General features: G+C 41.8%; 1 protein-coding gene and 1 long non-coding RNA gene across 2 annotated transcripts; one reads left to right on the top strand and one right to left on the bottom strand.

Annotated features, from left to right (window-relative positions):
• Positions 1–8,474: 8,474 nt before the first annotated feature.
• Positions 8,475–10,498, bottom strand: LOC146520730 (uncharacterized). The gene is made up of 2 exons (XR_014873880.1): positions 8,815–10,498; positions 8,475–8,589 (listed from the first exon to the last, which is right to left on the bottom strand). It is a non-coding gene; the product is annotated as an uncharacterized LOC146520730 (long non-coding RNA).
• An 8-nt stretch (positions 10,499–10,506) lies between these two features.
• Positions 10,507–13,551, top strand: LOC146520729 (putative C-type lectin domain family 20 member A). Its single transcript, XM_085158093.1, has 4 exons — positions 10,507–11,484; positions 11,944–12,238; positions 12,416–12,699; positions 12,785–13,551. The coding sequence occupies exons 2-4, from the start codon at positions 11,965–11,967 to the stop codon at positions 12,971–12,973; spliced, it is 747 nt and encodes a 248-aa protein (XP_085014219.1). The 5' UTR covers positions 10,507–11,484; positions 11,944–11,964; the 3' UTR covers positions 12,974–13,551.
• The last annotated feature ends 285 nt before the right edge of the window (positions 13,552–13,836 follow it).

The raw sequence follows: 13,836 nt of genomic DNA, 5'->3' as shown, positions 1-13,836 counted from the left end.
CGACCAGGCTACACTCAGATAGAGGTGGTAGTTTTGAGTCTGCCCTGATGTACCAGCTGTGTAAGTGCTATGGCATTACAAAAAGCAAGACCATCCCATACCATCCGGCTGGAAATGGTGGATGAGAGGATGAACCAGACATTGCTGCACATGCTTCGGTCCCTAGAGTCAGAGAGACAACAGAGGTGGCCAGAATATCTCCCAGAGCTCTTACAAGCATACAATAATACTGTCCATAGTGCCACAGGGTATGCGCCGTCGTACCTGATGTTTGGGCGGCATTTGAGACAGCCGGTGGATTTAAACCTAGGTGTTGAGCGGGAATCCCCATGCCACTACCTGGGAGGGTGGGTTAAGGACCATCACCAGAAACTATCTTTTGCCTATGAGAAGGCTAGGAAGAAGATGAAGGCAGCAGCCACCCAAAACAAGAGGGCTTATGACCGAAGTGTGCGGGCCCTGCCATTGGTGCCAGGCGAGAGAGTTTGGATAAGGGACAGGAATAGGCAGGGACAAGGCAAGTTGCACCCAGGTTGGAGCTCAGAGCCGTATGTGGTAGTGGAAGAGGTTGGCAATACAGGTGTAGTGTATAGGGTGCGGGGGATGTCACACGGGGAAAATAATTTTTTTATATTTTGTTTTGAATCAGACTGTGTGTTGGTACATAGTGTCGATTTTATTTGCATGTTTTTATTGTAATAGTGATATTGCATGTTTCTTTATTAATATTCTGATTGCATGATTTTATCCCCATATTTATAGTGTGTGTTTGGTGTTGTTGTATAGTATTTTTATTCCACTGTGGATTAAGCGGACAATTGTAGGCACCTGTGAGGTGGGGGCGTTCCCCGAGGTGGCCTATCAGCCGCCAAACGGACTTGAGGGAGCTAGTGAGCACAAAGAGGGAAGAGGAGAGACACACGAGAAGCGAGGAGCAGGAAACAAAACGTGTGCAGCCCAGCACCTGCAAAGAAAGACCGGCCTGCCTGTGGGGCGTCACGAGATATCCGACGATCGGCTAGCATAACCCGGCGATCCAGTCCAGACGGACAAAATAGCAACAGTGGGAGGCGACGCGTGAAATCCACAGCAGGGCAGGGGGACGCCTCTTCCTGCATTTGTGAATATTGCTTTCCCACTGTTGGGCGCTAGGCGTAGCTTTGCCGGGAGAGGGTAACAGCGGCTGCACCGACAACGTTGCTGGCCCGTGTTTGTTGTTTCAGGGCGGGGCTGCAAGGGAGGCCGTGTGCAGGTGCGGAGAGTGGCTGGACTGCACGGCCGCGCACTGTCAGGCGGAGATAGGAGCCTCCTCCCTGGTCTGCTGCGGGCGAGTTTTACCATCCCGGAAGAGGAGTTCCTCTCCTGTCTCTTCCAGCTAAGGAACATTTGCCCGCATGTGTGTGGCTGGACAAGAGGGAATATGGGACTCGCTCTCGCTCTGCAGGCCTACTTGTTGTTCCTAGAGTATTTAAAAGTAGAATGGGAGGGAGAGCCTTCAGTTTTCAGGCCCCTCTTCTGTGGAACCAGCTTCCAGTTTGGATTTGGGAGACAGACACTATCTCTACTTTTAAGATTAGGTTTAAAACTTTCCTTTTTGCTAAAGCATATAGTTAGGGCTGGACCAGGTGACCCTGAATCCTCCCTTAGTTATGCTGCAATAGATGTAGGCTGCCGGGGGATTCCCATGATGCATTGAGTTTTTCCTTTCCAGTCACCTTTCTCACTCACTATGTGTTAACAGACCTCTCTGTATTGAATCATATCTGTTATTAATCTCTGTCTCTCTTCCACAGCATGTCTTTTATCCTGTCTTCCTTCTCTCACCCCAACCGGTCGCAGCAGATGGCCCCGCCTCTCCCTGAGCCTGGTTCTGCCGGAGGTTTCTTCCTGTTAAAAGGGAGTTTTTCCTTCCCACTGTCGCCAAAGTGCTTGCTCATAGGGGGTCATATGATTGTTGGGCTTTTCTCTGTATCTATGAAGCGCCTTGAGGCGACATTTGTTGTGATTTGGCGCTATATAAATAAAATTGAATTGAATTGAATTGAATTGACTCTGGGGGGGGAGTGTTTACCATACAAAAAACATTCATTTAGTTTTGGTTTTTTAGTGTATAGTTATTCCTGCCGGCAGGGTTTTTAGTGGGTTACAAACATTATTTTTATTGTATAGCGGGGATTTTAGCCTGTATCTGGGGGTTCTGACTGTGTTTTATCCTAAAAAAAAAATGGTGTGTTTAAAGCTGGCTTAGCTTCTGTTCTCCGAGCGTTGACCCACTCACTCCCTTTCTGCTTGTATATATACGGACGTGGTGGTTAAGATTTAGGTCCACCAGTTTAGTGGCTACATATATACATATATATATATATATATATATATATATATATATATATACATATATATATATATATATGTATATATATATATATATACACATATATATATATATATATATGTATATATATATATATATATATATATATATGTATATATATATATATATATATATATATATGTATATATATATATATATATTAGGGGTGCAACGATACACAAAATTTACAGTTCGGTTCGGTTTGATACTTTGGTGTCACGGTTCGATATTTTTTCAATACAAAAAAATGTTCATGCCTTTTTAATTTGTCATTTATTAAAATTATAAATATATATTTTAACTCAAAAGTACAGTTTTTAAATTTAATGTTGCTGAAACAACAAAGTAAAAAAAATAATAAATCTATCTGATCGAGAAATCACTCATCTTTGGAAAACAGAGTTTATTACAGAGAAATGGCTCTTTCCAAAATAAAAGCTATACTAATATACGCTTCTTCTGGGCTATATTCTCAGCAGCATATTAAACATATCAGGTCCCCATAAGGAGAATCATGTGCTAACGGCTGTCTAAATGACTCGGGTGAAGTTTGTAGCATGCATGCTTGTTGTTTTTATCTGCTTCCACTTGTCTTTGCACTAGGATGATGTCGGCGTAAATGTGCAGTCATATTCGTTGTGTTCCCACTAGTGCTGTCAGCGATAATCTGAAATGACGTTAACGCCACAACACGGCAAATCTCCGTTAACGAGCGGTGTTGACGCTGGACGGCGTCAACACCTTAACGAGCTAACTGCGCTAACGCACTAGTTCCCACCAATGTAATTGAGCATTGCGTGGCACATCCGACATACTGTTTTACTTTTGTCCATGATGCGCTTACCTTCAGGGTCATACGTCACATGAAAACCAAATAGTTCCAAACGCCACATCTGAATTAGGGTGGGGGAGGTTCAATTTGCCATGTTGCAAGGAGAGCTTAACTTCTGTCTCGCTAGCTTGCTCAGTGAATCTGCGTTCGACTACTCCGCCTAGGCTGCACTGTCGAGCGCAGATCTATGGAGCGCTCAACACAGACAGCATCGTCAGAAGGAAAGTTGATAAAATAAATAAAAAATTTTGTATTGTTCGATACATATCCGTACCGAACCGAAAGCACTGTACCGAACGGTTCAATATCGATACGAATATCGTTGCACCCCTAAAATATATATATATATATATATATATATATATATATATAAAAATAAATTCCCCACTTGCCCAGGTGGGTGGTCAATCCTTCAAGCTCGGGTCCTCTACCAGAGGCCTGGGAGCTTGAGGGTCCTGCGCAGTGTCTTAGCTGTTCCTAGGACTGCGCTCTTTTGGACAGAGATCTCCGATTTTGTTCCCGGGATCTGCTGGAGCCACTCGCCTAGCTTGGGAGTCACTGCACCTAGTGCTCCGATTACCACTGGGACCACCGTCACTGTCACCCTCCACATCTTCTCGAGCTCTTCTCTGAGCCCTTGGTATTTCTTGAGCTTCTCGTGTTCCTTCTTCCTGATGTTGCTATCATTCAGAACCGCTACATCGATCACTACGGCCATCTTCTCATGTTTGTCTACCACCACTATGTCCGGTTGGTTAGCCACCACCATTTTGTCCGTCTGTATCTGGAAGTCCCACAGGATCTTAGCTCGGTCATTCTCCATCACCTTTGGGGGCATCTCCCATTTTGACCATGGGACTTCCAGGTTATATTCGGCACAGATGTTCCTGTACACTATGCCGGCCACTTGGTTATGGCGTTCCATGTATGCCTTGCCTGCTAGCATCTTGCACCCTTGTGTTATGTGCTGGATTGTCTCTGGGGTATCTTTACACAGCCTGCATCTGGGGTCTTGCCTGGTGTGAAAGACCCCAGCCTCTATGGATCTTGTGCTCAGTGCTTGCTCCTGTGCTGCCATGACTAGTGCCTCTGTGCTGTCTTTCAGTCCAGCTTTGTCCAGCCACTGGTAGGATTTCTGGGTATCAGCCACCTGCGCTATCTGCCGGTGGTACATACCGTGCAGGGGCCTGTCCTTCCATGATGGTTCCTCGCCTTCCTCCTCTTTCTTGGGTTTCTGCTGCCTGAGGTATTCACTGAGCACGCTGTCAGTTAGGGCCATCTTCGTGATGTATTCGTGGATGTTCCTTGTCTCATCCTGGACTGTGGTGCTGACACTCACCTGTCCCCGGCCTCCTTCCTTCCGCTTAGCATACAGCGTCAGGATGCTGGACTTGGGGTGAAACCCTCCATGCATGGTAAGGAGCTTTCTTGTCTTTATGTCAGTGGCTTCTCTCTCCTCCTTTGGCCAGCCTATTACCCCAGCGGGGTACCTGATCATGGGCAGGGTGTAGGTGTTGATGGCCTGGATCTTGTTCTTACCATTCAGCTGACTCCTCAGGACTTGCCTGACCCTCTGCAGGTACTTGGTGGTTGCAGCTTTCCTAGCGGCCTCTTCATGGTTCCCATTCACCTGTGGGATCCCCAGGTACTTGTAACTGTCCTCTATGTCTGCAATCTTGCCTTCTGGTAGTTCGATCCCCTCAATTCTGACTACCTTCAATGATCGCACTGGGGGGGTTAAGGCCTATGCAGAACAGCAATTCAATTCAATTCAATTTTATTTATATAGCGCCAAATCACAACAAAAGTCGCCTCAAGGCGCTTCATAGATACAGAGAAAAGCCCAACAATCATATGACCCCCTGTGAGCAAGCACTTTGGCGACAGTGGGAAGGAAAAACTCCCTTTTAACAGGAAGAAACCTCCGGCAGAACCAGGCTCAGGGAGGGGCGGCCATCTGCTGCGACCGGTTGGGGTGAGAGAAGGAAGACAGGATAAAAGACATGCTGTGGAAGAGAGACAGAGATTAATAACAGATATGATTCAATACAGAGAGGTCTATTAACACATAGTGAGTGAGAAAGGTGACTGGAAAGGAAAAACTCAATGCATCATGGGAGTCCCCCGGCAGCCTACATCTATTGCAGCATAACTAAGGGAGGATTCAGGGTCACCTGGTCCAGCCCTAACTATATGCTTTAGCAAAAAGGAAAGTTTTAAGCCTAATCTTAAAAGTAGAGATAGTGTCTGTCTCCTGAATCCAAACTGGAAGCTGGTTCCACAGAAGAGGGGCCTGAAAACTGAAGGCTCTCCCTCCCATTCTACTTTTAAATACTCTAGGAACAACAAGTAGGCCTGCAGAGCGAGAGCGAAGTGCTCTAATAGGGTGATATGGTACTACAAGGTCATTAAGATAAGATGGGGCCTGATTATTTAAGACCTTGTATGTGAGGAGCAGGATTTTGAATTCAATTCTGGATTTAACAGGAAGCCAATGAAGGGAAGCCAAAACAGGAGAAATATGCTCTCTCTTTCTAGTCCCTGTCAGTACTCTTGCTGCAGCATTTTGGATTAGTTGAAGGCTTTTCAGTGAGTTTTTTGGACATCCTGATAATAATGAATTACAGTAGTCCAGCCTGGAAGTAATAAATGCATGAACTAGTTTTTCAGCGTCACTCTGAGACAGGATATTTCTAATTTTAGAGATGTTGCGCAAATGGAAGAACGCAGTCTTACATATTTGTTTAATATGTGCGTTGAAGGACATATCCTGGTCAAAAATGACTCCAAGGTTCCTCACAGTGTTACTGGAGGCCAAGGTAATGCCATCCAGAGTAAGAATCTGGTTAGATACCATATTTCTAAGCTTTTCAGCGCCGAGTACAATGACCTCAGTTTTATCTGAGTTAAGAAGCAGAAAGTTAGTGGCCATCCAAGTCTTTAAGACATTCCTGCAGTTTAACTAATTGGTGTGTGTTATCTGGCTTCATGGACAGATAGAGCTGGGTGTCATCTGCATAGCAGTGAAAATGTATGCTATGTCTTCTAATGATGCTGCCTAGGGGAAGCATGTATAATGTAAACAGAATTGGTCCTAGCACTGAACCCTGAGGAACTCCATAATTAACCTCAGTGTGTGAAGAGGACTCTCCATTTACATGCACAAATTGGAGCCTATTAGATAGATATGATACAAACCACTGCAGTGCAATACCTGTAATACCTACAGCATGTTCTAATCGCTCTAATAGGATATTAACTTCAACTTTATTTATTTGTATAGCACATTTAAAAGACATCAAGTGCCGGCCAAAGTGCTGAACAGAGGAATAATATAATAAAAGAATTAAAATAGAAAGAAAACTTTGTAAGACATGTAATATCAGCGAGATCCAAAAGCCTTGGAAAATAAGTGGGTCTTGAGATTTGATTTAAAGATTTCCAAGGATGGAGAGAATTTTATGAAGGGGGGGAGACTATTCCAGAGTCTCGGGGCGGCAATGGAGAAAGCCCTATCACCTCTAGATTTGAGCTGGGAGCGTGGAACTGATAAAACCATCTGACTGGAGGAGCGCAGAGATCGAGTGGGCAAGTGCAGGCTAAGAAGATCTAAAATGTAACCTGGAGCCAAACCATGGAGGGCTTTAAAAACAAATAATAAAACCTTAAAATCAATTCTATATTTAACTGGTAGCCAGTGTAGTGATGCAAGTACCGGGGTAATACTCTCTCTCTTTCTAGTGCCCGTCAGAAGCCTTGCGGCTGCATTCTGAACAAGTTGCAGGCGTGACAGGCTTGAGTGACAAATACCTAAATAGAGAGAGTTACAGTAGTCAAGACGTGATGATATGAAGGCATGGATAACAGTTTCCAGGTCTTTAGATGACAGGATATTTTTGAGTTTAGAAACGCTCCTGAGTTGGAAAAAACTGCCACGAACAACTGAGTTTATTTGCTTGTCCAGCTTGAGAGTGGAATCAAAAATGAAACCAAGATTTTTTACATGGGGATGCACATTAGCTGATAATGGGCCCAGATTGTTTCTTATGAGGCTAATAGAGTCCTGCTTACCGAAGATTATAATGTCGGTTTTGTCATGATTTATGGTCAACAGTATCGAATGCTGCACTAAGGTCAAGAAGGACAAGCACAGAGATGAATCCACTGTCAGAGGCCATAAGAAGATCATTTGTAACCTTCACTAAAGCTGTTTCTGTGCTGTGATGAACTCTGAAACCTGACTGAAACTCTTCAAATAAACCATTCCTCTGCAGATGATCTGTTAGCTGTTTGACAACTACTCTTTCAAGTATTTTTGATATGAAAGGAAGGTTGGAGATTGGCCTATAATTAGCTAAGACTGCTGGGTCTAGAGATGGCTTTTTGAGTAAAGGTTTAACTGCAGCCACCTTGAAGGCCTGTGGTACATAGCCGATAATTAGAGATAGGTTGATCATATATAAGATCGAAGAATTAATCAATGGCAGGACTTCTTTGAGCAGTTTTGTAGGAATGGGGTCTAAAAGACACGTTGATGGTTTGGAGGAAGTAATTATTGAAGTTAACTCAGAAAGATCGATTGGAGAAAAAGAGTCTAACTTAACATCAATGGTACTAAGAGTAGCTGTAGATAATATTACATCTGTGGGATGATTATTGGTAATTTTTTCTCTAATGATAAAAATTTTATTTGTGAAGAAGTTCATGAAGTCATCACTAGTTAACGTTAAAGGGATGGTTGGCTCAAAAGAGCTCTGACTTTTTGTCAGCCTGGCTACAGTGCTGAAGAGAAACCTGGGGTTGTTCTTATTTTCTTCAATCAGTGATGAGTAGTAAGCTGTTCTGGCTTTGCGGAGGGCTTTCTTATAAAGCAACAAACTATTTCTCCAGGCTAAATGATGATCCTCTAAATTTGTGACACGCCATTTCCTCTCCAGATTACGAGTCATCTGCTTTAGGGTACGTGTTTGAGAATTATACCACGGGGTCAGGTACTTCTGATTAGAGACCTTAGTTTTCACTGGAGCTACAGTATCCAGAGTCGTACGTAGTGAGGAGGTGAAATTATTAACAAGATAATCGACCTCTGTTGGGGTAGCGTTCAGATAGCTGCTCTGCTCTGTGTTGGTACAGGGCATTGACGATGATAACAGTGGCTGGATTATATTCTTAAACTTAATAATAACATGTATGCTTTAAAAAGCAGTATGGATTTAGTATGGATTTCACGTCATCCAACACCTCACAATGTGAAGGCAATAGAGATTGAAAATGTGACTGTAGTGTTTTCAACGAGGATGTTGGTGACACCGAGTTAAACCACAAATGAAGACCCTGGAGTTTAGTTGCAGCTTGTTTAATTGTCTCCATGAACATGTGGTGAAAACTGAAATGACAGAAAATAAACTCCATCTCAACAGGCAGAAGCATGTTTACATCAATAAAGTGCATTACTCTCACTAAAACATTCATGTTAGCAAAATATACATTAACCTCTTAAGCCCCAAGCCTACCTCATCTCCTGCTTTTTGCCCCCGTATCAGGGGGCGTTGGGGCTTAAGAGGTTAATATCCAAGGTTATCTGTATAAACTGTCATATAAAGTAACTTACGGCGTTCCAGCCTGATAATTCAGAGTAGATGGCATTTGATTACATCTCCATACTGCCTTTAGCATGAGGAGCCTGTTTCTCAAAACCGAGTGCTTGACCAAAACCGGAAGTGCCCCCCCAGAACAGGAAATACATTTTAGCGATATTTTCCTTTTAACTAAAACGTATGTAAAGCATGAATTATTCATTTTAACAACACATTAATTTTTTAATTGCAAATCTTTTTAGAATTATTTATTTCAAACTTATGAACCTATTTATTCAGAGAAATGCCTTAAGGGCAACACAGTGACGTCATTCAAGGGTAAAACCGCAAAGAATTCTGGGAACTCATGGCAAGAGGTACTAGCGCACGCAGGCTTTCAATTAAAATCAGTTACACAGCGATAAAAAGAAACACAAAAAAATGGCAAGAAGCTGTTGTATCATTAACTGCAATAGCCGGTCGCATGACAGCCACGGGAAGCCGACGGGTAAAGAGATCGCTTGTTATCGGATTACATCGTTGAAGAGAAATTGTTCGAGCCATGTTTCCGAAGTAACAAAGAGGCGACGGATGGCCTGGATTGCAGCCATTCAAAGACCAAATATAACGTCCCAGAACACTCCAGCTCACATGTTAGTCTGCTTCAATCATTTCCACAAAGGTCAGTCTTCTGTTGTAGTTAATACGTCATTTTTCATAACATAATTGGTGATATAGGTTACAAGTCTGGCGCTGAACAGAAATTGTCGCGCTATGCTCCTTTGTTTATTGTGCATAAATAGTGAATTGTCCTGACACAATATTGCGTTTCGCTTCTGTTATTACCATGGTACATTGACAAAAACATATACTTTTATTCACAGGATGAAACAGGTTTTTTTGTATCACTAATTGCACAGTACGATTACAGCATAGAATATTATTGTCACTGCTACATTTCTGTGATGCGAAACAGAAATTATTTCCACTACTAATTAATTACCGTTGAGCTCAAAGGTCCTATTAATAAACGGTTAACGAATGTGTATTTATGAAGACGATTTGTGAGACTGGTAAACTTATGATATGTACGATGGTCTTTCGTTCTACACGGTGCATTTCAAGGTCCTGTACCCATCCGTCAGTAAACTGTTCCTGGGCTTGTTGCAGTGACCTGAAGTTACTAAACTTCATGAGTGTATGCACTCACTCCAAGAACCGTATAATTATAAATATGAGCGTGGTGAAAGTTGGGCAGCATGCTAACGTCTTTTGTCCACTCTGTGCGCTTGTAAGGGTCTAACCCTTTCACTCCTTTGATTTTTTCCCTCCTTTTCTTTGACTTTTCATCAAGTCTGTCTTTGTACGGACCGGCATTGTTCTCCTTCGTTTTGTACATAACTTTTTTGGGGGACAAAGAAAAAGCAAGAAGGTATTGGAACCGGAGAATGAACGTTTTGCGGTGCTGCAAATGCTTGCATTTGATGCGGTACTTGGATTGTTTTGCCACGAGTTCCCGGCATGCAATGCGCGAAAGTCACGTGGTCTGTTAATCTCTATACACCAGCCAATTACAACCACACTCTTTGGTCCACCTGCTCCGAGGTTTTGGTGTTGCATATGTGAAGTCTTATCAAAGTGTCTGGAATGTAACAGCCAGCTTTCCCTTTAGTTTGCTTCTTGAGTGACCTAGACGAGGTCACTAAAGAGATGAGATTGCTAAGATGACTCTTCTTATGATCTGGAAAAATAAAAAGAACCTTAATATTAACCAATATAGAGACCATTTGTTGGACCACATAAGCCTTGATACAGCCTCTGCTGCCACAACAGATCAATCTCTCTGGGCTCCTTTGATCAGCTCCATCACTTAGTTGGGGTGGGGGTTGTCGCGGTTTTGTTCTGCTTGTTCATTGTTGTTGATGAGTGGTTTTTTTTCTCTGTTGGTTGTTGCTGTGGTTTCTCTGCTGTGTTATTGTTTTTTTCAGCAGTGTTTGAAGCAGATTTTCAGTGGGTTTTTTTCTCTCCCTTTCTGTATCCATCTCCTTCTGTCAACTTTCTCCCCAACTTCTGTTTCTTTCTTCTTTTTCTTTTCCATCCCCGGTCTCGTCCACTGTGATTGTAATGACTCAGAATAAAAAAAATTCTTATAAAGTTCTAAATATGACTATCAAGTGGGGAAAGTAAATTTGTTGGGGATTAAATCTATGACAATTACCAGGAAATCACATACCAGCAATAACAACTTTTCAATATATTGTATTATTTAATTGTGTTTAGCTGCTGCAGGTGGAGAAAACCAATGAAAGAGCGAAGAGAGTATAATAAGATTTGACAGGTTGGTTGGAACTTAGCAGAAAAGAGTGTTCTATAAACATAAATGTTTTTATAAATCCTTACATTACAGAGATGGAAAATGATTATTTCTCAAAGGATTGAGAGCAAAAAGAGAAGTAGAAAGGATGAAGATCCCCGACACAAAACCACATTTGAATGCTGCTTAGCATCTTTATAGAAATTCAGAAAGATTTAAATGAAATTGAGGATAGAAAGCCAGAGCTATTCAAATGCTTCGAACAAAGGCGGAGTCTATGCTAAAGAAAAGCTTTGACAAGTATCACAGTCCATGAGAATCTCACAGACTTAAAAAAAAGCATCATCAGGAGACTCTGAGCTTCAAAGGTTCCACATTATCTGCTGCCAAGGTGAGTACTGCTGTAGAAACTGATACACAGTGTAATGAATGGTTTAACCTGCTGAGAGTATATCACCTATGTATGCCCCCACTTCACTAGAAAAGACTGTTCAAGTTGTTAACCAATTTCTTTTTTTTTCTTTAAGTTAAACGTTTACAAGATTTACAAAGTTTACTGTTTTAGTTATTTGTACCATACATGATTAAGGCATGTGAAAGTCTCGTAGGATGACATCAAACAAGTACATTAGGTAAAATATTGAGTTGATTAAGTAATATTACTGAGACTAAATGTCAGTTACATTTATACAGTTCTTGTTTAATCCAAGACTCATCCACATTTCCTAACGTCATCATCTGTCCTACATTGTCATTGCTGAGAGAGACACTTGACTACTTCATCAGTGAAACATGGCTGCGCAAAAAACTGCAATCTTCTTCTCTGTGACCCTTTTCCTTTTTGTTACAGTGTCAATGCATCCTAAGGAAGATGTGCCTTCTCATCCCTCTGCTGCTTTTTATTTCTTCTGTCTGTGGGAATCTGTTAAACTTTAAACTTTACTCTGGGTCTTACTCCAGAAGTTGGACAAATGCCCAGACCTTCTGCAGGAAGCACCACACTGACCTGATCACAATCAGAAATGAACAAGAGAACACATTTTTCAAATCTGGAGGCTGGATCGGATTATATCGAGCTAATACAAGTACATGGAAATGGTCCAGAGGAGACGAGATAGCTAGCTTCATCAAGTGGGGTAGTTCTCGTAAGTAACATGTTTTAAAGCTCAAGTATTAATCTTAGAATAACACCTGTTTAGGTGTGAGAGCAAATTATTGATTCTTATTAGATTGTGCAAGATCACATTTGTTGATATTAACATTAGTGTGTTATTTGCTGTTGGGAACAGTAAATAACAGTGTCTCTTTGCTTCTTCTTTCAGATGCAGATCGATATGGAGACTGTGTATTCAAGCATGATGGTGTATGGTGGAGTTGTGGTTGCCATTACAGTCATTCTTTCATGTGTTATGATGAGAAACTGGTTTTGGTGAAGGAGAATAAGACGTGGGAGGAGGCATTAAACCACTGCAGGTCTCTGGGTGCAGTGGACACAAATGATCCCAACTCTCCCTACAGGAACCATCGCTATGACCTGGCCACGCTGATCACTACTGATGACCACACCTATGCACGGGAGAGAGCACAACAAGCTACCACTGATGAGGTTGGACAGTTTCCTACAGCGTATGCGTGTTGGTGAGAAACTCATACACCATGTTTACAATTGTCTCTGTGTTCATTGTTGGCAGGTGTGGACGGGCCTGTGTAACCTGGCTGGTGAGTGGCTGTGTTTGGGTGGAGAACAGATGCAATATGAAAATATTCCAAGCCGCCCGACTAATGGCTTCTGTGGCGTCCTCGAGAAGAGTGGTACTGCATCCTATGGCATAAGAAACTGTCAGCAGAGAAGGAACTTCTTCTGTTACATAAAGCCATAAAGCCACTTACTCAAGTTCTGTATGTTTGTATATAAGGATTTTCTTTGCAATGGCTCTTACTTAAGTTTGACTACTTGTTTAAAGATATTTCTAAATTACTTCAAACTTTTGATCACTATTATATGCACTATTTTACTGGGAATGTTATACTAGTTACTGCAAGATGTGTGTTTATTATGTCATTACAATTTATTAGAAAGTTTAGCCAACCAGCATTTCATCTGTAAACCTAATACATGTTGTGTAAACAATAAATTGTGTAAAAGTCTTGTGACTCTATTTAATTGTATTGAGCTTATGACAGGTGATGGATAAATGGTGGACTACAAAAAATATATATTAGTTGTTTAGCGTGTCTGTACTTAGGAAGGTAAAGCTAGTGATCTTTTAATTGGAAGGTTGGTAGTACAGTGGACTGGTTCTAGATAGGCATATGTGAGGTGGCAGACAGAAATGTAATGTGGCAGATGGACAAAGGATTTTCTACTCACTGCCAAATACAGGTGATACTTTCGCCTCTGCTGTTACTGCCCCAGTATGGGCTCAAATTGTGGTCATAAATATTTTGTACTTGTAAATCAGGATATATATGTATAAAAAAGATTTGTGTGTGGACTTAGCCAAAAAATAGGTGTGAAACTCTACACTCAAGTTTTAAGTTACAAGTACAAATTCTGACCCTATTTTTCTTCCTTTCATCTGATTGGCCAATGTCATGTCAATCACAAATTTAACTATCCAATCTGAGAACAGACTATGGTTATACATAGTTCTGCTATACGTCACACACACAGTTTACTTAGTTCCGCTTTTTCTGTTTGGTTTCCTGTGTTTTATTAATATGCCTATGCAGCTCTGCACTA

Source organism: Neolamprologus multifasciatus, chromosome 4, assembly GCF_963576455.1.
Source record: "Neolamprologus multifasciatus chromosome 4, fNeoMul1.2, whole genome shotgun sequence".
Classification (NCBI taxonomy): Eukaryota; Metazoa; Chordata; class Actinopteri; order Cichliformes; family Cichlidae; genus Neolamprologus; species Neolamprologus multifasciatus.
The sequence above is the reverse complement of the archived record's forward strand: the minus strand, read 5'-3'. Positions and strand labels throughout refer to the sequence as shown.

Coding starts and splice junctions, on each gene's coding strand:
- LOC146520729 (XM_085158093.1), top strand. CDS start 11,965: ATGTGCCTTCTCATCCCTCTGCTGCTTTTTATTTCTTCTGTCTGTGGG. Junction 12,239..12,415: donor CATCAAGTGGGGTAGTTCTC/GTAAGTAACATG, acceptor TTCTTCTTTCAG/ATGCAGATCGATATGGAGAC. Junction 12,700..12,784: donor AACAAGCTACCACTGATGAG/GTTGGACAGTTT, acceptor CATTGTTGGCAG/GTGTGGACGGGCCTGTGTAA.